The sequence below is a fragment of the Dipteris shenzhenensis genome, chromosome 33 (assembly GCF_047967505.1).
Source record: "Dipteris shenzhenensis isolate YYH24624 ecotype China chromosome 33, Dip_SZ_1.0, whole genome shotgun sequence".
Taxonomy (NCBI): Eukaryota; Viridiplantae; Streptophyta; class Polypodiopsida; order Gleicheniales; family Dipteridaceae; genus Dipteris; species Dipteris shenzhenensis.
In genome coordinates this window covers 176012-198810 of record NC_141628.1, presented here as the reverse complement: position 1 = coordinate 198810, position 22799 = coordinate 176012, and the positions used below count along the sequence as shown (strand labels likewise).

At 45.7% G+C, this 22799-nt stretch overlaps 1 protein-coding gene across 4 annotated transcripts in view; it reads left to right on the top strand.

The window, feature by feature from the left end:
• Positions 1-22799, top strand: part of LOC147879503 (uncharacterized) — a 222604-nt gene that overhangs the window by 112775 nt on the left and 87030 nt on the right. For all 4 annotated transcript variants that reach the window (XM_087371951.1, XM_087371950.1, XM_087371949.1 and 1 more), the window contains 3 exons: positions 8335-8406; positions 17938-18040; positions 18185-18279. In XM_087371951.1, coding sequence (XP_087228077.1) covers positions 8335-8406; positions 17938-18040; positions 18185-18279 — 270 coding nt within the window. The remainder of the gene's footprint in view (positions 1-8334; positions 8407-17937; positions 18041-18184; positions 18280-22799) is intronic.

Genomic DNA, 22799 nt, shown 5'->3' with positions numbered 1-22799 from the left:
TTAGCACCTTTCAGCTTGCAAGATTGTCGTAGAAACTTGAGTTGTAAATCTCATGAATTAACATAAGGACAGCATGACCTTTACTGTCAGCGAGAAAGACTGTTCTAGCTTCACCATCATCATCAAACTTGTCAAGCTTGTCATCCTTGTCAGCCGTCCAATCAATGTTGTCGGACATGGCTGCTTTGACATTTGCTAAGGTATCACTGAATGAGTCCTCCTTGTACCATCCTTCTGGGAGTCCCCCAATTCTGATTTTTAATGAATTATCCCGTCTGGCTTCACGTTCCTTGATCTCCTGCTGAATATCAACTTTGTGGCTATGGGGCAGGAAGTGGGACTATAGAGACACGCTCCCCTTATCGACCCGTGGCGTCTTTTGCGGTTTCCTACATGGTATCCGAGCTTCTTTTTGCAGCGAACTGTGCGCGTCTATCCTAGGTGGCTATTGGGTGAATGACACGTGATGGTGCATGTCTTTGCAGTAGCAGACTCCGCCGGTTTTGAAATGTCATGATACATAGTAGATGGCTTAAGTGCGACTTGTCAGAGTGGTGGCTACTCTACATTGGCGGGCTGGCCGTGTCGTTTGATGTGGACTTTGAGTCATGGTGACTTTGGTTTGTCATACCCATGCATTTATCTCACGTCACCTCCAGTTTGTGGGCTACTCTTTGATTTGACTAAGCTTACCTTTCAAGGTGCTTAGCCCACGGGGGGAGTTGGATGTGGGCTAAGAATCTTAGTATACCTCCTTGTGGTTTGTATGGTGTAACAGAAATGGAGCTTGTTGTGGCGCTTGGACACGTGGATTATTGGCATCCTAATCCCATAAGCAATGTGGGGATTTGGGTGCCTTGTATATAATGGTGGAATAGCCTGAAGAAATATGAAGAGAGGAGCGGAGAAGAGTGGAGATGAGAAGAGAGCACACCACAAATGACTAATTGTGTACTAGATTTAGTTGAAAACAAAGAATATATACAAATCCCCTTTTGGGCTAGGGTTAGGGTTTCTAACCTTTTGCTTTTTAGTACTCTTTCGTGTTAGTGCTATGCACAATATAAAACATGATGTTGAGATAAATCCTCAACACCTTCCCTCAAGATCAACATCATGAAGTATGCCTTCCCTCAAGATGATGATTATGAGGAATCGAAGGAGGATTGAACATGACATTCCATTACACCTCTTTAATGGGAATGTCCTTCCTCTGCTTTAAACCCAAGAGCTTGTCGGTGCTTCTCGAAAAGCTCTTTCCCAAGTGGGCTAGTAAAGATGTCTGCAACATTATCTTTGTTGCCACATTATTGCAATGTGATGGCACCAAGTAACACTCCTTCTTTGATGCAGTGCTCTCTGACATCAATGTGCTTTTTCTTGGAGTGATATACTGGATTCTTGGCTAATACTTGAGCTTATTGATTATCACAGTATTTTGTTGTTGTCTTGTCTCATCAAAGTAATCTATTTCTGACAATAGTCTTCTCAACCATATAGCATCACATAAACCTGTTGTGAATGCTCTATATCTTGCTTCTGTTGTGAAGACAAAGAAACAGTTAGCTGCTTGTTTGACAACCATGATATTCCACCTTTACCAATGAAAAATGCATATCCTTGTGTGGATCTCCTGGTCTCATGATCTTCTGCATAGTCACTGTCACAGTATCCATGCAACCTTGGAAGACTTCCTTTGTATTCAATTCCAAACTGTCTTGTACCTCTTATGTATCTTAAGACTCTCTTGGCCGCATTCTAGTAAGACTGTTATAAACTGTGCAAGTGAGCTTACTGCATAACAAATATTTGGCCTTGTGATAGTCAGATATATAAGAGATCCGATGAGCTATCGATAGTAATTGTCATTGACTGTAAGCTTGTCTGAATCTTTGTAAGCTTCAAACTCTATTCCATGGGAGTGGCTGCAATCTTGCAATGCGTCATATGAAACTTCCTCAGAAGACTATCCACATATTTATTTTGACTCATAAAGGTGTTGTCTGAGTCTTTCCAAAACTCAATTCCAAGACAATAATGCATAAGTCCAAGATCTTTCATGTCGAACTTTGCAAATACGTCTTGTTTCAACTTCTTGATGAAGCTATCATTGTGTCCTATTACAATCAGATCATCTACATATAAAAGTCCAATAGTAATGTCTTCCCCTTAAACTTTGTAGTAGAGAGTATGATCTGCATTGGACTTCATGTATCCCAAATTATCAAAATACTTGTCGATTTTGCTACACCAACTTCTAGGTGCTTGCTTTAGACTGTAGAGAATTTTTTTGAGATGGCAAACCCGGTGCTCTTTCTGTGGTTCAACATACCCTGCCGGTTGCTACATGTAGAATTCCTCGTCTAGGTAACCATTCAGAAAAGCATTTTTGACATTTAGCTGGTATACATTTCATTTGTTGAGTGTCTCTAGTGATATCCCAAATTGTAGGAGTCCATCTTTGCTACTGAAGCATAAGTCTCATCATAATCTTGACAATGTTGGTGTACAAAATCTTTTGCAACTAGGCTAGCTTTGTATCTTTGAATGCTTCCATCTAGATTGTACTTTACTTTGTAAACCCATTTGTTTGCAATTGCCTTCTCTCCTAGTGGAAGATTGCATAAATCCCAAGTATTGTTTTTGTACAAAGCTTCCATTTCTTCATTCATAGCAATTTGCTATTCTGGGTTGTCAGTTGCATCTTCGAAGTACAATGGCTCTTCTATAGCCATGATGGTAGTCATAAGAGCATAATTGGTTGTTTCAATCTGAATTGCTTTCCCTTTCTGAGCATAAGTTAATCTTCCCAGTGGTCTGCTTTCTCTGGTAGACTGTCTGAGTTATTGTTGCTCTTCTGGAGGGTTCTTTGGCAATTCTTGCTCTTCTTCATAAACCTTTCTTGTAGGTGACTAAGTAATCGGTGTGACTATCTCATGTGTATTTGATGTTTTTCATTTTGATTCTTCATCAAAAAATTACGTCTCTGGAGATGATGACCTTTCGGTTGATGGGATCATACAACTTGTATGCTTTGCTTTCTTCATTGTAGCCAACCATGATGCATTTGCGTGACTTCACATCTAACTTTCTGCAATGATTGTCATGCATGTGGGCATATGCTATGTAACCAAATATTTGGAGATGCCCAATGTGTGGCTTGTATTCGATGAATGCTTCATAAGGTGTCTATACCCTAAATCGGTTCGGTCAAAAGCTCTGACTAAGCAAGTAGTTTGCAGTGGCAATTACTTCTGTCCAATATTGATTCGGAAAATGCTTCTCATTGAGCATTGCTCTAGCACTATTTACTAAACTACCGTTCTTCCTTTTAGCTATTGCATTTTGCTGAGGAGCATTTGCACGTGTGAATTGTCTTTGAATGCCATTACTTCTGCAAAAGTTCATGAATGTTGAAGACATATATTCACTTCCTCTGTTTGATCTCATGACTTTGATCTTTCTGCTTGTTTGGTTCTCTACAATGGCTTTGAATTAAGACTTTAGATTTCTCTTTTAAAAAATAGATCCAACAGTATCTGCTGTAGTCGTCGTCGATGAAGGTCAAGTAGTAAAGTGAACCATTGATGCTGCAGGTCTGTGCATAACCCCATACATCTATATGAATCAAATGAAGAACACCTCTTGCTCGAGAGGTGCTTCTCTTGGCTGCTGCTGTGGATGTTGTTGTTGATGCTGATTTTGATTATGATGACTTTGATGTCGATGACCACTTCTCTGAGATGCTCTACCTCTGCCTCTGTCTCTGCCTTTACTTTTGCCTGGAGCTATGAATGCTTGATCCTTGTAATGACCTTTGCGTCCTTGAATTCCTTGTGTCCTCAATTCTTCCTTGGACCTTTGCGTGCTTGAATTCCTTGTGTCCTTGGAATTCCTTGTGACCTTTGCATGCTTAAAATCCTCGTGTCCTTGGAATGACCTTTGCGTGCTTGAATTCCTTGTGTCCTTGATCCTTGGAATGACCTTTGTGTGCTTGAATTCCTTGTGTCCTCAATTCCTTGAATTCCTTGTGTCCTCAATCCTTGGAATGACCTTTGCGTGCTTGAATTCCAAGTAACACTGCCTGAAACACCGCTAATGTTGAAATTTACCGTTGAATGGAAATACTTTGGACTAGATTCTTGTATTCTTCTCTTAGTCCATTCAGGATGACTTGAACCATTTCTACGGGATTCATAGTCTCTCTTGTTGCTGCAAGTTGATTGTTGTAATCCTTGATTGTGAATAGGTAAGCATGACCAGTTTCATTGTGGTTGCGGAAACTCCGATTGATCTGGTTTCTCAATGTGAAGATCTTGGATGTGTTCTTAGACTCATAAAGAGCTACAAACATATCCCATGCTTCTTTGGATGTCTTCATTGTGTTGAGTTGTCCAAGCATGACATCTTGCACATTTTGTTTGATCAAATAATATGCATATTTGTCTTTCTTGTCCCATTTTACCTGTGCTTGGGCAATGTGCGCGTGATGTGACGAGCGAGTAGAGCACGAAAAATCGAGCGTTTTTTCTTTTTGGAGCATCCTCAAGTTCTTCTTGGATCAAGAGATATGGCTTGATCAAGGTGGAGGGGGGAAAAAGGAGAAATGATGATGTGGCAGGTGGATTCACGTGCAGAGAGCAAAAGTGTGCATGTGAAGAGAACTATGCCTAGGGAGCATTGTGCTTAGGTGGCACTTGTGTGCACATGTAGTGTTTCGAGTGTGCCTATGAAGAGGCAAGTGTGCTTGGCAGGAGACTGTATCACGTGTCAATGCCGAGATAGCAGGATGATGTGGTAGCTAGGGTGGCAATGATGACATGGCACTGCTGACGTGGAGCTGTTGACGTGGCTACACAGTGTCGTAGGTGATGTGGTCGTTTGTGATGACGTGGTAGATATCATATTCTTGCTGACATGGCAGACCAGGTCGCCACGTGGCATTGAGGTAGATGGACTACCACGTGTCCGACCAAGGACCAAGCTTGGGTCAGATAAGGAAGTTTCCGACAGAGAAGCCGTCGGCAAGCCTTCTCTTCCGTAGTTGTCGGAGTCTTCGTGGGTGGAGAGTGTTGTTGGCTGATCCGTCTTGTTGTTGAATCGTCCCGCTCGTCGGTATGGCTCCTGTGGGAGCATCCGGTTCCTAGAGTTGCACATTGTTGTGAGCGTGGAGCCTTGTTGTTGGTCGGCCGGTGCTAGGTGGCTAGCATTTGTGGTGTTGTCACGCTCATCGTAGGGTGGCAGTAATCTTGTAGAGCCAGTCATTGTTAGGGCTGCACTGTGTATCTTGTAGTAGAGTTGCATGTTGATGCAGAACACTGATGTGTAGCCGAGTTAATTGGATCTTTGGAGCTCGTAGAGTTTGAGGTCGATGGGCGATTAGAGATGTCGCCCATGTCGCTTGGAAGGTTGTTGCTATGCTTGCTTGATAGAAGTCTGTTGGTCATAGGGGTCTCGGTCGTCCTAGCTCGCCTTTGTTGAAAGTAGTCACGTGTAGAAGCTTAGGTAGTAGGGCTCGTTGCTTGGCACTATTTTCGCTCGCGGCTGCTACGTGCGCTGCTTTCGTTTAGAGATGGAGTTAGCCGTTGTTGAAGAGCTTTTGCTAATGAAGGTGTTGTCGCCCTTGGCCGTGTAGATGAGAGCTCCTAGTCGTTGGAGTTGTAGATGGTAGTTTTGCGTTGGCGTTGATGCTACTAGGTGCGCTAGAGACTCGTGAGCCTGGCTCGCTGGTCGTTGCTTTGTTTGAGAAGTAGTTCGTGGTGTTATGCAGTTGAGCCAAGCCTTGGGATGCCTTAGCTTTGCACTTAGGTAGTAATTGTTGAGGTTGCGTTGTTGGTCCGTGAGGTCAATGGAGCTTGCAAGTGTTGTGTTGCCGCCGGTGAGCTCGTAGATGCCGCTGAAGATTGGAAGTCGCTTGCAGAGTAGGCTATTGAATACTAGTCCTTTGGAGTGGTGGACAACACTCTATCACCGACTTCTTGCCTGGAGTGCCTCATTCACCTATGATGTCCTGATGATGATGATTATGTGACTGATTTGTAGCTTGATCACCGACATGACTATGCTGTACTTAATACTTAAAACTATAATTCTGCATTATTTTTACATTATGCATTGGTGTGGATGCTCGTTTAGTAGCTCCACCCTCACAGCTTGATTGTACCAAGGTTTCACAGTCTCATAGACCCATCGGTCTTCCGAAGACTTTAATAAACTTTCTTTCTTTCTCAATCGCACTCTCTCTCAAAGGAACATAAAATAGTCTCTCCCTATCTCTTTCAGAGAACAGACATGGACAATTCTCACTCACAATGAAGAAAGAAGGATCAAGAACTCTCTTTCTCAACGCTTTTGAAAACGAAAATTCGTCCAAGGATTAAAGAACTCTCAATGGACGGAAATCTCTCTCACGGGAGTGAACTCACGGAAGTTTACCATCGATTACTTCTGTTGATTGGGAAGTATTTTGGTATTGTCATTGAGGTCCCCCCCCCTGGTTTGCCCACAATAGCTGCAGAGGTGATCAGTTCTGATGGGGTTCCTAGAGTTAGGATCCTTTCGTTAGACCCTAATTTATCAAATGACCATGTCATGCTTTAGCGTCCAGATGGTTCTTTCTTTCGACAAAGAATGGAGATAGAGGGTAGACAAGACCAGTGCAAGATCTGCAGGACCGTTGGGCACTTTGCCAAGGAATGCCCTAAAAAGAAGAAGAGGCCCAAAAGACCTTTTGGTAGAACGTCTTCCCTTAGACATCAACAGGGGGGTGGTACGGTTCCAACACCTCCTCTTGGACCTCGACATGGTCTTGGTACAGTTCCAACACCCCTCCTCGACCTCGACAGGGTGTTGGTATAGGTCCTACACGTCAGAACCCACTTCCCTCCTCACATCCCTCCTCACACGATGGCTTGGCTTGGGAGATGGTAACCAGTAATACTTTATGGTGGATATGGTCCTCAAGATGCGCTTTAGAACTTAGAAGTGGGTGTGGTGTCTTTACAAAGAGGTCAAACAGTTGCTTTCGAGAGGAAAAGGGTAGAGTGTACACAACAAAATTACTCAGCATTTGAAAAGGACTTATATGCTATACTCTATTCTTTGAGAACATGGAAACATTATTTATATGGTGCCCAAATTTGAACCAACCAGAGCTTAAGTGGAGAAAAGCTCGATAGGCATGGAGGCATTGCTTATCTAGTGCCAAATTTGAAATCTTATTTCATTAGAAAAGTATCAAATGGATTTGAAATGAGCCAGAGGTTAACGGAAGAATAGCTGATCGGTTGAGTTAATGCAAAATTTTACTTTCAATTGAGATGTCAAAAATGATATTTAATGTGCTAGCTAGTTGAATGCCAATGGTTAATAAATTGAGTTTTACTCAATTCCAAAATGACTTCCTAGACTCACTTCCTAGACTCCTTCAAAAGAAATACAGGCACGATACTAGTATTTTGAAATATGGAAAGCAATCAAAGAATCTAGCCTGGTGGTTGAGGCAGGTGGATGTGTGTGAGCATGTGTGAGTTCAACTAACTACTAGGCCCCGAAAGGCACTGCAAGGAAAAAAAAAAGATTAGCGAAGGACTTCAATGGAAAACTTTAGTATAGAAGATGTTTACTTACCCTGCAAGGGTAGAGTATTGTGTCTTGGATAGTTGATGTTAGGTTGTATGGATGTTATGATGGTCCAAGTGATGTACATCCATGAATACAAAGAACTTATGCACTTATGAAAATACAGTTTCATTATCTTGGAATGAAAAAGGATATCCAAGATTATGTAATAAAGTGCCAAAAATGCCAGGTCAATATAGTTAAATGCATAAGCAGTCACAAAGCACCTACAAAGTAGTCAAAAGCATGTTGCATAATACCTAACATTAAGGCAAATATTTGCATATGCACGATTTTGATGAAATGTGACAAAATCCTCTAGATATGGGCACTACATCAGGTTAGCATGCAGACATCTACATATGTATATATAGTTGCAATCTTAGTTGCTTGCCAACACCCAAGGAGAAATATTCTACCAACCAGCCAGCAAAGAGAAACTTGCCTATATTTTTTGTGCATTCTTGGCAGAATAACCTAGTGTAGTTTGATAGGGAATTTGTTTTGGACGTGAGTGGCATTTTGGCGTACTCAACTGTTCATTTGAAATAATATTTATTTTAACAACTTAACTATATATGAAGCATCAATTTTAAGCAAATGAACATGCCCAAAAGTGCTAAAGAATATTCCACTATCTCCACAATGTTTTAATAGTTACCCAGCATGATGTACTGTTAGATATTGTAGTGTGACAATTTGTCTTTGTGACAGGAAGCAAATAATGAAACTTCAAAGTGGAAAGAGGAGTACAATGTACTTCATCAGAAGTGTATATACTTAGAGGTATAATGAATTTGTTACAAATATTTTTCAGATTTTCAGTGATTTTTTTATGGAAAGCCTTTCATACGATTAAAGGTACATGTCATTATTATCAATTAAGGTCTCGGTCCTTGTAACACAAATGAAGAATGAACTATACTTTTGGTTTACCACTGTTTAAATGGACATTTCACATTCTAGGGGAGTATCCTGATTATGCATGGAAGTTCTAATAATAATCAATTAGAAATTTTAATTTTCCACCGTTGTTTTGGAGAAAGTAGATTTGTTTTATGATTATTATTTTTCAAAGAAAAGACTTCTATCAAGTGTGAGAAACTCTGAGAGAAAATCTCAATGGAAAAGTACATCATGCAAGGCATGAAAAAACAAATAGCGCCCAATGCCCGCAGCACACCCAGTACCACGATGGAGAGCTATCAGAGCGGCTCCCTTACCTCAGGAGGAGACTTTTGATCCTGTTCAGACAGATGCCTTCCAGACTCCAGAGGTGGATGTTGCTACAGCCCCAGACACTACAGTTCCTCATCAGGAGGGGCCTTTAGATCCACCAGCCCCAGTCACTTTGGTTTCTGACCCCTTGGTTTCTGACCACGAGGGGGCTACAGGTACTTTTTTCCCGCAGATTGTTCCTGCCACAGTCAGGACAACCGAGAAAGTGCAGGCGCAAATGAGGGCTCCTGATTCCTCTTCACCCCGGCCACATGCCTCCTCAACCCCCAGCTCTAGTTCTGCTGATAGAGGCCTGGCAGGTCCTTCTCCTCCATCTTCCACGAGTGCAGGTCTTCTTCGCACTCCTCGGCCAGACTTGCTTATCGGGAATTCTTTTTCGGCATTGGCAGATTCGGCGACTTTCATGGATGATGAGGAGTTTGTGCCCCCGCAGACTGTTCCTGCCACAGTCAGGACAATCGAGAAAGTGCAGGCGCAGATGAGGGCTCCTGATTCCTCTCCACCTCAGCCACAGGCCTCCTCAACCTCCAGCTCCAGTTCTGCTGATAGAGGCCTGGCAGGTCCTTCTCCTCCATCTTCCACGAGTGCAGGCATTCTTCGCACTCCTCGGCCAGACTTGCTTATCATGAATTCTTTTTCGGCACTGGCAGATTTGACAACTTTCATGGATGATGAGGTGTGCCCTCCACCGTAGGGGTCCCGGTCATTGGGATTCCTTCTGACAGGGCCTCCCTTTGAGTAGGTGTGGGGATCCTTTCACCTGTTGAGTTTCCTGCCCTCAGCAGGAGTGTTTCGGCCCAGGGGAAGCTGGTCTCCTCTACTAGGTCGGGTGAGCCTTTCCATCCAGCATCCTCCTGTCGATGAGGATAGTCAGCTGGAACATATAGGGCCTAGGCGGAGTTCCACACCGTCGCCGTAGGCAGCTGATCCGGAACCAGCTTCATCCAGGTGTCACTGGAGGTGCTATTGATATCCTTTTTATCCAGGAACACAAGCTGGATGCTAGTGATTGCTCTAAGTCTGGCAAACTGCTTTCAGGACATACCTTCTGGTCGCCTGCTATGGGCACAAGGGAAGGTACTTGCATTTCGGTCTCTCTTTCTATTCTCCCCTTGGTTGCTGGTCATGGTATTATCTCCCCTTCTAGAGCTCAATGGATCATTATTTTGATTGGAGGGCGTAAGATTGGTCTTCTCAATCTTTATGCTCCCAACAACAGAGGGGAGCGGATCTCCTTTTGGAAGGAGTTACTCTCTTGGGCCCCCATTGCAGATTCTTGGATCATTGGTGGCGACTTCAACATGGTTGAGTTGCCTTCAGACAAGAGGTGGAAGCTCTAGCAACGCGAGAAGTGGTAGGATGTGCAATAGATTGTTAAGTAGGTCCAGTCGATGTGATGCTATGAGGCGCTACACCCGTGGACCTTTTAGGCCTTTTCTTTTTTCTCTTCCTTGGGCAATCTCTGGCAAAGTGCCCAAGGGTCCTACAAATCCTACACTGATCTTGTCTCCCAACGATCTCGACTCTCTGCCTGAAGAATGAGCCATCTGGATGCTACAGCATGATGTGGTCATCCGTGATGTTAGGGTCAAAGACAATGACCCTAATGTGCGGTACCCCGTACGACCTGACTACGTCTGTTGTCAAAGAAGGCATCCCAGGGGGGGATGTCAGTGACCATCCCGAAAGCAACTCCAATGGAAGATAGGAGTAAAAAACAACCTAGAAGAAACCTCGACCAAAGCAGACGAACATCTATGAGGTGCCCTACGAGGTCTCCAGATAAGTGGAGAGCATCTAGTCCGTGGCCTGTAACCTGGAAGGGTAGGACCCATGGATGCAAGCAAAGAGTGATGTCGAACTCTCTTGCTCTTTATCTTTTCTGAGCTATTGCAACTCGTCTTTTGAGAACGTAACGGTTTTCGTGGACGGTGAAAGCAGACGAGGAGTGGTTGAAGGCTGATCCATCGTCAATCGAGGTGGGAAGGCCGATGGTGCCAGAGAATGAAGCCCAGGGGCACAAGAGGGCGGAAGGGAAGGAAAGGAAAGGAAAGGAAAGGAGGGGAGGCAGATGGAGGAGGGTGGGGGCTGAAGGGGCGGGCCGGGAGAGGAGAAGGAAGAGGCGGGAGAAAGAAAGAAAGAAAGAAAGAAAGAAATTTTATTAGAGTCTTTGGAAGACCGATGGGTCTATGAGACTGAAAGAAAACCTGATACAAATCACAGTAAGGGTGGAGCTACTGAAACGAGCATCATCACCCGTGCTGAATCCTAAGTCTGATCAAACATAATCAAATACATCTGGATGTAACAATGAAAAGAAAAGAAAAGGACTGGAGCGGAGTGGAATCCTCCGTATGTCATGTCACCCTGGTTGGTGCATAGCCGGTGATGGGACCTGGTGATGGGACGTTGGCGCCCGTCAAGGTGTGCCGTGCGTCTCGCTCTTGGACGAGGCTCGACACAAGACCAGAGCCACCGTGACTCCCATGGGACATATCCTGAGTCTAAACAATGACGGGAGGTCCCTCAGAATGATCTGTGTCCCCCCTCGATGTCTCGTGTGTCGTGCTGCGATCGTCGGGTCGGGGTCTCTGTCACGTCTACGGCTAGAGATTGGACGAACAATGTCACTCAATGGGAAGAACTCTGTGATCTTGCTTTGAGAGGTGTCTGATGATGTGGCCAAGCCTCGTCGCCTGAGTAAGTACTCTCTGTGTCGGACCCCCTCGTGAATGAAGGCCACGAGGCATCTCTGATCTGGGTAGGCGAGGAATCTGGAAAGGAGCCCGGAGCCGTCTCTAAGGAGACACTGTTAGCGACCTCGGATCTCGTAGTACACTGGGTACCTGAAGATAAAATGCTCCTCCGACTCAACCTCCTGATAGTCGCACAATATGCATAAGCGATGCTCCCTAGGAATCCCCTCTGCTCTGCCGCTCTCTATGCGGAGGCGGTGTGTTGATACCCAAAACTGTCCGATGGAGATCCACCGTAGTGAGTGAGGCATATGAAGCTCAGTGTACCCCGGTGGTGTGATGAATCCCTCCTCCGAAATACGAAGACAGTAATCTTTGTAGAAACTCAGTTTCATTGGGAGCTCCCTCGGCTCCAACCAGGTCCTAAAGGTGTTTAGCTGCAGGAGATCCTCTTGAATGACTTGGTTGGTGTGTGGCCCAATCGGGATGGTGGGTGGGAGTACCAGAGGGGCATCTAAACTGTACTGAAAAGGAGGTATCCTATCGATGTGGAACCCTAGTCTCACAAACCATCTGTGAGTCCGTGCATACTAGCATTGCTCGTCTCCCTTTGCTGCCAACCTCATGGAGGAATCGAGAGCCAACCATGGCAACCTTTGTCTCCCTGATGTGCAGTCCCCATATGATCTAACCCGGTGTAGATATGTGATGGTCTGAAAGGCTGCATCTAGCTGGAGTGGAGAAGCACCAAACTCGGCTTGAATGATGTGATGTGGTACAGATGGTTTCCCCTGGATCATCCGTGAGAGCATGAGGATCTGCAGGCGCTCCACCCATGTCCACTCTATCTCTGACATGTGAGGCCCCCAACAAGGGCTGCCATACATACCGGTTGGTTGGACCAAGGAGTCGAAGAGAAGAGCCTTGGTCCGAGGGTTCTGGAAGTGGGAGTGAAAGCATTGTCTCTCTAGCCGAGCCAGTGAGGCGTATCCCCTGCTCAGTCTGGCCTACATCGTTGGTCTCATCGTGAAGATCGGGCCGGAGAAGATGACCCCCAAGTAAGTGTATGAGGATACGATCTCAATTGGTGACCCTTCAAAAGTAAAAGTAACTTGCTTCCGTTGCATGTTTGTTCGAGAGGTATTAAAGATCATGACCTTGGTCTTGCCAAGGTTGACCTCCAAATCATGGGATAAACAAAAAGCCCTCAGTGCATCTAGGTGTCGCTAGAGCCCCTTGGGTGTGGACGACAAGAGTGCCACGTCATTTGCATAAAGAAGAATCCTGATGATGATCCCGGCAAGTGAGCAACCGGTCCCTCCGAACGTCCCCATGAAAGTATCAAGCTCATCGATGTAGAGGCCAAACAGGGTTGGTGATAAGGGACAACCCTGTTTGACCCCTATGGTACTCAGGATCTCATCTGTCCAACCTACGCCTGTCCGAACTCGGCTTGAGACTCTCTCATACAGTGTCATGACTGCCCAGATGATCTCTTGATAAATCCCAGTGTCTGTAGGCGTGTGATGAGACGAGCTCGAGGTACTGTGTCAGGCTTTGCGGAAATCCACAAAGCAACAAAATACCATCTCCTTCCGTGATCTGGCCTCCTCAATGACACTCCTGAGTGTGAGTATGTGATCCATAGTCCCATGGTCTCGCCTAAAATCGGCCTGACCCTCTGCTTTGAGCCCTCTCATCTCTGCGAGCAGGCTGACCGATGCATCCAATACAGCTGCATAGATCTTGGACATCACATGTCCAATCATGATAGTCCTGTAGTTACTCGGGTCCATGGGATCCCTTGCCTTGTGGATGGGGGTGATGGTGTTGAGTGTCCAGGTGCAGAGAAAGCCAAGGCAAAGAGCGTCATTGAATAGCTTTGCTAGGATCGAGGCTAACGTGTCGATCCCATATGCGATAAACTCATTGCATAGCCCCTCGTGATCCTTCGCTCGGCCATTGTGCAGTTTCAATGTCGCATCCTTGACTTCCCCCTCTGGTGAACAACATGCAAGTGGTGGGGCGAGGTATGTGTATGAGATTTGGAGTGGGCTGGTGTGGGACATCATAAAGATGGTGTGCATACGTGTGCCAAACTCTCGTGTCGGTGAGGGGTGATGGGGACCTACGCTCAAGGAATCTCTACCAAAAATCCTTAGAGTTGCTGCTGTACAAGATGTGCAGCAGCTCCTCCTCATTTTGACGAAGAAATGCTTGCTTCTTCCGACGTATGAGACGTCGGTACTTGCGTACCGTGTTTGGTGTGTTCGGAAGGTGACATCTAGTTTCAAATCGGAACTATTGGTGATAAGCCTTGCACTCCGCATCGTACCAATTGTTGCAGGGTACAGAACCAAGAGGTGGTGGTCTAGTGGACCATGTGGTGTGGGGAAAGATTTGGAAGGCAGCCTCGTGGAGTGTGCGACTAATCAGGGCAGCACGGTCCTCTATGAGTGGTATGTGATCGATGTAGGTTAGGAGTCTGTTTAGGCGTCCAGAGTAGGCCGGTGAGAGGCTGTGATCAAAGTGTATGTCATGGTAGGTGTCGTGCTTCCTATGTAGTGTGTGTGGTGTGGCTAAGCGTGGGGTGGCGATAGTGAAGAATAGGTATGTGTGATCAGCTCCTGGAGGGAGTGCTGCTACGGTGAAGTCGGTGATACATGAAGTGAAGGTAGGGGATCCCATGATGTAATCTACTACACTAGTGCCCCCCCCTATGGGAAGCAAGTAAAACCACCTGAGGAGGGCCATAGGTCGAGCCCGTTGTAGATGATGAGATCATGCATCCTGCCCAAATCAAGGAGCGCGTGCCCATATGGTGTAACAGGCCTGTGTCGGTCCGATGAGGTCTTGGTCATACCTGCTCTGTTTAGGTCCATGTCTGGTAGCATGATAGAGTCATCTCGGAAGTCTAGGAGTGGTGCCTGGCGTGTGCTCGTCGTGGCGTTGAAGTCCCCAACGAGGAGAACTTCCCCACGGGCTGAAAGGTCTGGGATATCTTGATGTAAGGGTGCATATGGCGATGTCTCACCCTCCTCTCGTGCCACTCTAGCGAAGTGGGATATGTCTGGCGGGAAGTAGCATATTGCTATGAAAAGGTCACGAGTGTCTGTGCGTGGGATCCGGATCCACATGAATTGGGAGTGTGCGTCCTTCCTCTCAATGGAGATGGCTCCAACGAGGGAAGACCTGTACAATACTGTGACCCTGCCTGATCCTCGAACTCCTCCTGTATCCCTCGTCTCATCCCAGAAGGCTGACTCCCATGTGTAGCCACTGACTATCGGTAGTGGACGCTCTGGGCTCTGGTGTGTCTCCGTGTAAAAGACTATGTCTCGTCTTGTATAAGACTCCGAGAAGTTCCCTAGGTTTGACCATAAGGTACCATTACAGTTCCAAATGGTGCAGTCTAGGGTCTCAGAAACCTGAGTCTCATAGGCCTCGTCCCCCTAGGAGGTACGGGTGGGAGCCCAACGGGTGCCGGTCAGCAACCTACCATCTCGGACCACGGCTCATTTCCCCTCCTTGCGGGCAACATCCCGCTGCTGCAGAAGAACTCGTCGCTCCTCAATCTGTAGTGGTGTCAAATCCTCGTCCATGGACAAGGTGGGATGCTCTCATAGAGAGGCTCGGCGTTGGAGTGTCGCTAGTGGAGCATGTGAATCTCTGAAGCGAATGACTAGGGGCTGCTCTCGGTTGGGATCTCTCCCAACACGCCATGCTCCCTCTATGCCATGGTCGCGGACTCCCATGGTGGTGGTTACAATGGTGATCGCCTCCTCCATGGGCGTCATAGTGGTGCTGGTGTTGTCTCGCGTGATCCCTTGTACCCAGATGTTGAGGGCCGTCGAGGCCCTCTGTTCCTGCTCCTGTATGGTGGCTGAAACGGTTGCCTTTGCGGGCTCACGTTTCGCCACGTCCACCCATCTAGTTGTCTCTGCTATAGCCGACTGTATCGTGGCTATCTGTGCCTCCATCTCTGTGACTGGGGTTCCTCCAGGCATTGCTCTAAGGGTCCCGAGGTCCTCTCGAAGCTGTGTGATGTCGTGTCTAAGTCCCTGGATAAGGGTGCTGTGCTCTTGTATTATGTGGGCCTGCTCCTGGGTGTAATGTGTCAGCTTTGCCTGACGGGCCCGGATGCTGTGTATCTCAACCAATAGGGAGTCCCAAGCATCTGGTGGAGGCCTAAGATGTCCTAGTCTAGGTGGGAACTGGATCTCGAGAGGAGTGGGGGGGTTGAGCGAGGGGCTGCGGGGGCTGAGTGGAGGGGTGAGAGGAGGGGTGCGAGGGGGTGAGTGGGGGGGCTGAGCGAGGGGGTAGGTAGAGAGGGGGGCTGTACAGCTGTCCGGCAAATGGGAGGGCAGCGGGGCTGAGAGGTAAGGGAGCGGGGCTGAGAGGAGAGGGAGTGGGGCTGAGAGGAGAGGGAGCGAGGCTGAGAGGAGAGGGCGGCAAGGCTGAGAGGAGGTACGGAAAAAAAGTAAGCAAGGGGGCTGGGAGGAGAGGGGAGTCGAAGGGCGGGGGAGGGGGCAGGAAGGAGGGGGGGCGGGAAGGGGTGGGGGGAAGGGGGGAGGAATAGGAGGCGGGAAGGGGCAGGGTAGGGGGGTGGGAGGGGCAGAAGGCTGGGGGGGAGGGGGGTTGGAGGCAGGAAGGGAGGCCGGGGGGGGGGGGGGGGTTGGAGGCAGGAAGGGAGGGCGGGGAGGAGGGTCTGTGAGGGAGGGGAGGGAGAGGGTGGAGGGGAGGGTGAGGAGGGGCTGCAAAGGAGGGCGGAGAGGGAGGGAGAAGGGAGGGCTGCAAGGGAGACGGAGAGGGCTGAAGTAGAGGGAGGGGCAACCAAGAGCGGTCGGGGAGGAGCAGCAAGTTTGGAAGAAGAGTTCCTTACATGAATAGGATTAGAATAGAATTTTAAATAGGAAAAGAAGAGGCTGAATTTAGTTTGGAAGAAGAGTTCCTTTCATGAATCTGTTGCTCACTGCATGTCTAGAACCAAATGTAATATGTGCCTTAGGGTATTCCATGACTCTGTCTGGAATTCACGTGATTGCTAACCATTGAAGATACAAATTGAGAACTAGATTTTCAATTGATAAGAATACATTGTAAATCTTGTATCTCACAATGAATGAGTGATATGAATGAAATCAAAGCAAGGTATTGGCTTATTTACAAGGTCCCAAAAATCAGTTACATTGGTATCTAAACAAAATAAAAATATAAATTAACAGAAGGAAGCTTATGTGGTCCACATGATGCCTACATGGTCCTACGAGATAATGATGCATTCCATTGTTATATCCTCAAATGCCCCCCTTGATGAAAATATTGAAAAGTTGGAAGAGTAGCTAGGCTACTTGAAGTTTCATGGTTGTACATGTTATTAGCCTTCATAAGGCTACAATATGCTGGATCTCTGCATGGTAAAGTGGATAGAAAGCTTGTCAACACAAGCCAACTAGTCTTGCTTATTAGATCAAACAAGGCTCAAATTTATGGATGTCATTGTGAATATTCAGTCACGTTTTCACACTCAATAGGATTTTGAGTAGATATCTGATTGTAGAGGATGAAACCATGCAAAGTTTTTATAGGTAGACTGTTTACAGCATTGTATGTGGCCTTGCAGGCAGCTAGAATCCTCTAAAGGCATTGTGGCATTTTTCGATTGATGTATGGAGATCAACTGTCCGGTGGTTTTCTCTAATAGGATGAAGCAGTGGCGGATTAGAGGAATCCTTTATATTCCATTTTCACTTGTACCATCACTACCTCTGCTAAGGAATGCCTTGTTGTATGGCATATTTTGTAGTAAAACCCTGATGAGAATTTGTGGACACATTACCAACATTTTATTAGAAAGGACTTGCACAGAGGATGGCAAGGTCATATCACAGGTCTAATTAGAGGTTGTACAGAACCTACAGAGGAATGGGACGGATGCCCCATGATGTAGAGATATAGCACCCAGGATTCTTAGGGTGCAGCATGGCGGCATTTTTTTCTGTTTCTTAGTGTATGGCATAAAGTGCATACCACACTCTTTCAGCTTACTAGCTTTGAAAGGTGACGAAGCTATATTGGCTCCCACTTGATATACATCTCAGTTCTTTTAGGATTGGGACTTACGAGTTACATATGCAGGATTTCTCACAGTAGGGACTTGCCTACACTGTTTCTCACAAGGTTTAATTCTATTTTGCAAACTTAGTATTTCTCAAAACTGTTTGATAGTACTTGATTTATATTTTACTCAAAATGTACTTCGAAAATAGTTTCAGCAGTTGATTCTCTGCAGGGAAAAAAAATTATTACAGAATGAAAAATATAAAAAATGAAATCAAGATGTTTCATGTTACGTGAGGCTTTGCTGCTTTACTTTTTGCAGAAAAATTGTCTTCAGAAGATCAATTTAGAAGCTGAAAATCACCATTTGCAAGAGAGTTTGCTTGACCTGAAGAATCAAAACGAAAGGATACAAAAAGTTGTTGGTAATGTTCCCTTAAGACAAACACTAATTATCAAACATGGAAATTTCCACAGTAATACAACAACCTTCATCTGATGACATGTAATTCAATGCAATAAAAGATGTTTGATGTTCTAACTGTACAATTGATAATATTGGTATACAGTTGCATTGCGGACTGAAATGGAAGCTTTGCAACAGGCCACAACTGAAGATAGTTTTAGAATAAAATGTGAAACTGTTCCAAGGAAAGAGATGGAGGTAAAAAGACCGGTTTTTCCCCCCCATTTGGGCCTATTATTGTCAAGCTTTTCATCCTTTTTGCAACTCACTTAATAGTCATTCATTGTTTCAGTGCTGATGTTAGCATCTCCTAACATAAAGATATGCTTTCTCAAACTGTGTGGACGGTTGTGTTCAGGTTTATTTTTCTTGCACCTTCTGACCACGACTATGCTACCCTCTTTGAAATCCCATTATATACTCAATCATTTTCACACTTCAATTCAAAACACTACAGACTGGACAAAATTTGCAGCACATAACCACTGGAATTTCAGATGAATAGATATGCACAGATGTAGGATCAAGGGGGCAATTTGTATAGATAAGGGAAAACAAAACTAAGTATCACTCAGCAACTATGGGAGAAAACAACTAGGCTTTGGACTGTAGACTTTACAACCAATTTTCAAAATATTCATTTGACTGGAGGAATTATAAGATATTGATCATTCCTAACTTTTGATGGCCAAAATGATCATATGTAGATGTGATGCATCATTGGAAGTGCCATGGCTATGAAAGTGAATGGTCCCAGCCATTGCTGTGCACATCTAGGGCCTCTGTGGATTTGGATCCCCAAGTTCGCCATGCGTTGAGATTAGCAATGACCTCTCAAACGGCATTGGGGGGGGAGGGGAGGGCGGGGGGATGTCTGTGCAAGGAGGATGGCACTACATCTAGAGTAATAAGGTGGTTCCAAATCCACCTTTTGCCATGGCAAAAACAATTTCTCACACGGCCACCCTGGGACCCAGATAGACTACATTTTGGATCCTTTCCCCAAGGCTCCTTGATGAGATCGGTTCGTGCTGCAAGGCAATGGAGGACCTGGCTAGTCTTCTACAAGTGCTAGGTTGTCTTATGCTTATACTGTCACAAAGATAAGAGCCACAAGGGTAAAACTCACTCGGAGTTCCATTGCCATAACCTTTGCCTACATTGATGACATACTCCATTGGCAATGGATATCAGGTACAATAGAAGATTACTTATGAGGGCCTGCTAGAGCAATGTCTCTTTTTTCAGAGACGAGGGGACTTCATCAAGGATTGTCCATCTTGATGCCCTCGCACCATCCACGGGCATAGACAAGAGGTTACTTCAATTGGCCATCGTCCTGATGGTCAGTTGTCCACACCTCCAAAGACTCTGTGCTTAGTGAGCCTCCTTAGCCTCCTCTTCCACCTATGCCTTATGTACCTCGAAACTCACCCTTCACTTGGAGCCTTCAAACTTATTCTCTGCCTTCCAACTTGTCTATTTTTAGAGTTGAGTTGTAGCCTTCTAAGTCACCGTTTCATTTAAGCCTTCTAGTAGCATCCTTTGAGATCACGTGGAGACTCCAATATCAGTTTCTATTTTTAGAGTTGAGTTGCATCCTTTCAACTCACCCCTTGATTTGGAGCCTTCAAAATTATCTGCTGCCTTCCAACTTATCTGTCTATTTTTAGAGTTGAGTTCTACTTTTTCATCTAAGCCTTTCATGTCACCTGTTTCTTTATGGAGTTGAGTAGCATCCTTTGAGTTCACTTAGAGGTCTTCTATGTTTAGAGCTGAGTTGCATCCTTTCAACTCACGCCTTCACTTGGAGCACCCAAACTCAGTCCTTCAATTGGAGCCTTAAAACTCACCTATCCATTTTTAGAGGACCTGTGGACTTTAGGGCTCCGAAAACCTTAGACTTTGCTCCTTGCAACTTACGAGTGGATTTAAGGGCTTTGAAATAACTGTTGGACTTTGCTTCCTTCAACTCACAAGCAGACTAGTGGACATCAAGGCTCGAAATTCACAAGTGGACTTTGCTCCCTGCAACTCACATGTGGAGGACCTATGACTTTGCAGCTTCGAATGCACCTTTCAATTTTTCTCCTTGCAAGTCACAAGTGGACTTGTGGACTCTTGTCTGAGGGGGGGGTTCCTACCACTTTTGCATCTAGATGGCCATCAGTGGATGTATAGTGTCTGTCTATATACTGGCCATAGTCTGAGAGGGGTGAACCTGGGATCAATTCAATGCCTCGGTGCACCTGGCTCTCCATATATGCCACGCTGATATACTCGCTAGCATCTCCCAAGAAGAGTCTACCGAGGTATGCACAGCCCTGAAGGGTGAGGCAGGAACATCGTCTAGAGAACATGGCTCAATCAAACTGATAGCTATAGCTCATGATGAGTCATGCCTCTCAAAGAAGACTTGAGGCCCCAAAAGGGAAAGCCAAGAAAATGAGCCCCAAGTCATGAACAAGGGAGAATGTGCAAAAGAACTAAAAATCCTAGCAACCCCCTTCCATATAACCCTTGCATGTCTACAATCCCATAAACAATGCTGAATAGTCTCCATAGCAGCATGGTAATGGGGGCAAGTAGGATCAGCTCCAAACTTAGATCTTAACAAGTTCATTGGAATTTGACCACGAATAGAAATAAAGGAAAAGAGAGTTATTTTTCTAATCCTGTGGGATTATTAGAGTCTCCTTCAAAAGCTTTGCTGCAAATCAGCAAAAATATGAAAGGAATCCCAATGAAGAACTCTAGAGGGCCTTTGATCTCTATAGCTGAGCTGAAATTTCTTGGCATTAGGAACCGTGTAATGAAAGAAGGGGAGGCTCTTGTGCCCTTCGTCTACCACTCTCCTAGATCCCATAGCAGAAACTTTATGGGTACACCTCCATAAAGCCGTAGTCTCCAAGATCCCAGGGAAATGAGAAGAGGGTCACGATCTATGTACCATTGAAAGTCGGACCAATGTCCACATAGCTTACAATCCTGACCGGCTGAAATGCTCTCTCTAGCAAGATGTGATCTGTAGATGTGGACAGCGTGCCTCCCGAAAGCACATCAAAACTAGGGCATCCTCATGTGCATCTTGACTGCAATAATGTGAAGTGGAATACCTGTACTAGAGAATGCGGCCATCCAAGTGGAGCAAGGGATAGGCCTGTCATCCGTCTCCATCCAATCCACTTGCAAGGCTGCATCGATTTGCTGAATTCTGCGTGCACTCCCTCTGAGATGACTAATCATTTGAGCTTTCCTATGTTCTGTAAGCTTTTTGAAATCTTTCCAAGTAGCCACAGTGGAGACAGGTCCTTTCTCCCAACTGGAGCACTCCATGAAAGGTACCCAGTTGTTGATGGCTCGGTTCACTCACCCATGACTAACTTAGGTGCCATCCTGACTCTGTGTAGTGCTCGGTGAAGATGCTCGCTCTTGCAATCCTTAGTGCAACATGCTCAGGTGATTGAACTGATTCCAGCATTAAACACTCGAAGTTCGGGGATAGTTGTTGAAGGGAGAACGGTATGGTAACGAGAGAACCGAGTTCACATTACTTATGGAAATAATATTGAGTGCATGACACCATAAATGAATAGGCAATAAATAGATAAAGAAAATCAACTTATATTGATATCCTTTTTACAACCTAGTAGCTTCTTCTAGGAGGGCTTCTTTCTTAGGGAGTAGAGGGACTCCCCTTATTCTCTGAGTCCTCCATAGGGTTGTCTCCGACCTTTTCCTCTTATCGATGAGGATTGTCAATTAGGACATTCAGAGCCTCAGAGGTGTGCCGCATTGCCGCCATAGGCAGCTGATTCATAACAAACTTCATCCAGGTGTTACTAGGGGACCCATTGATATCCTTGTGCTTTAGGAACACAAATTGGATGTCAGAGATTGTGCCAAGTTGGGTAAGATTCTTTCAAGTCATACTTTTTTGTCACCCTCCTTAGGCACCAAGGGAGGTACTTGCATTTTTGTCTCTTCTTTAATGCTCCCCTTGGTGATTGGACACGGAGTCATAGTCCCCTCTAGAGCTCAGTGGATCATTCTTTTCATTGGTGGGCGTAAGGTTGGATTTTTTTTTTTTTCAAGAAAGAGACTTCTATTAAGTAAGAGAAAAAACCCACGAGAGCAAGCTCAAAGCGGAATACATCATGAAATCATGAGGATAAATAAAACCCCCTCAGAGTGAGGTGGAAAACAACCAAGGCTGAGGCTGAAAGTGCCACCTCAACCCTGTAGTAGTCTCAGAGAAGAAAGGAGAATCCTTCCATTCCCTGAAGAAAGAAGCCCTCCTAGCTGAGGTTGCACGGGAGTCTCCTTGCATACTCGTTCCATATGGCCATCAAAGTATGTACGGTGTCTGTCCAGATGTCTGTCCAGATACTAGCCAATATGTGCGAGGGATGAACCTGAGTACCCTCCAAAGCCTCTGTGCATCTGGCTCTTCAGATATGCCAGGATGTTATGCTCGCTAGAATCTCCCAAGAAGTATCCACAGAGGCATGTACAGCTGTAAAAGGAAGGTGTGGTACCACATCCAACGAACAGGACTCAATCTGATGACATCGAACCGAAATGGCCATCTCTCATAGAATACCTGAGGCCCTGTAAGAGAAAGCCAAGCCACTCAGCCCCATGTCATAAAGAATGGGGAGTGGGCAAAGTGACTGAAAATCTTGGCTACCCCCATCCAAATCATCCTCGCTTGTCTG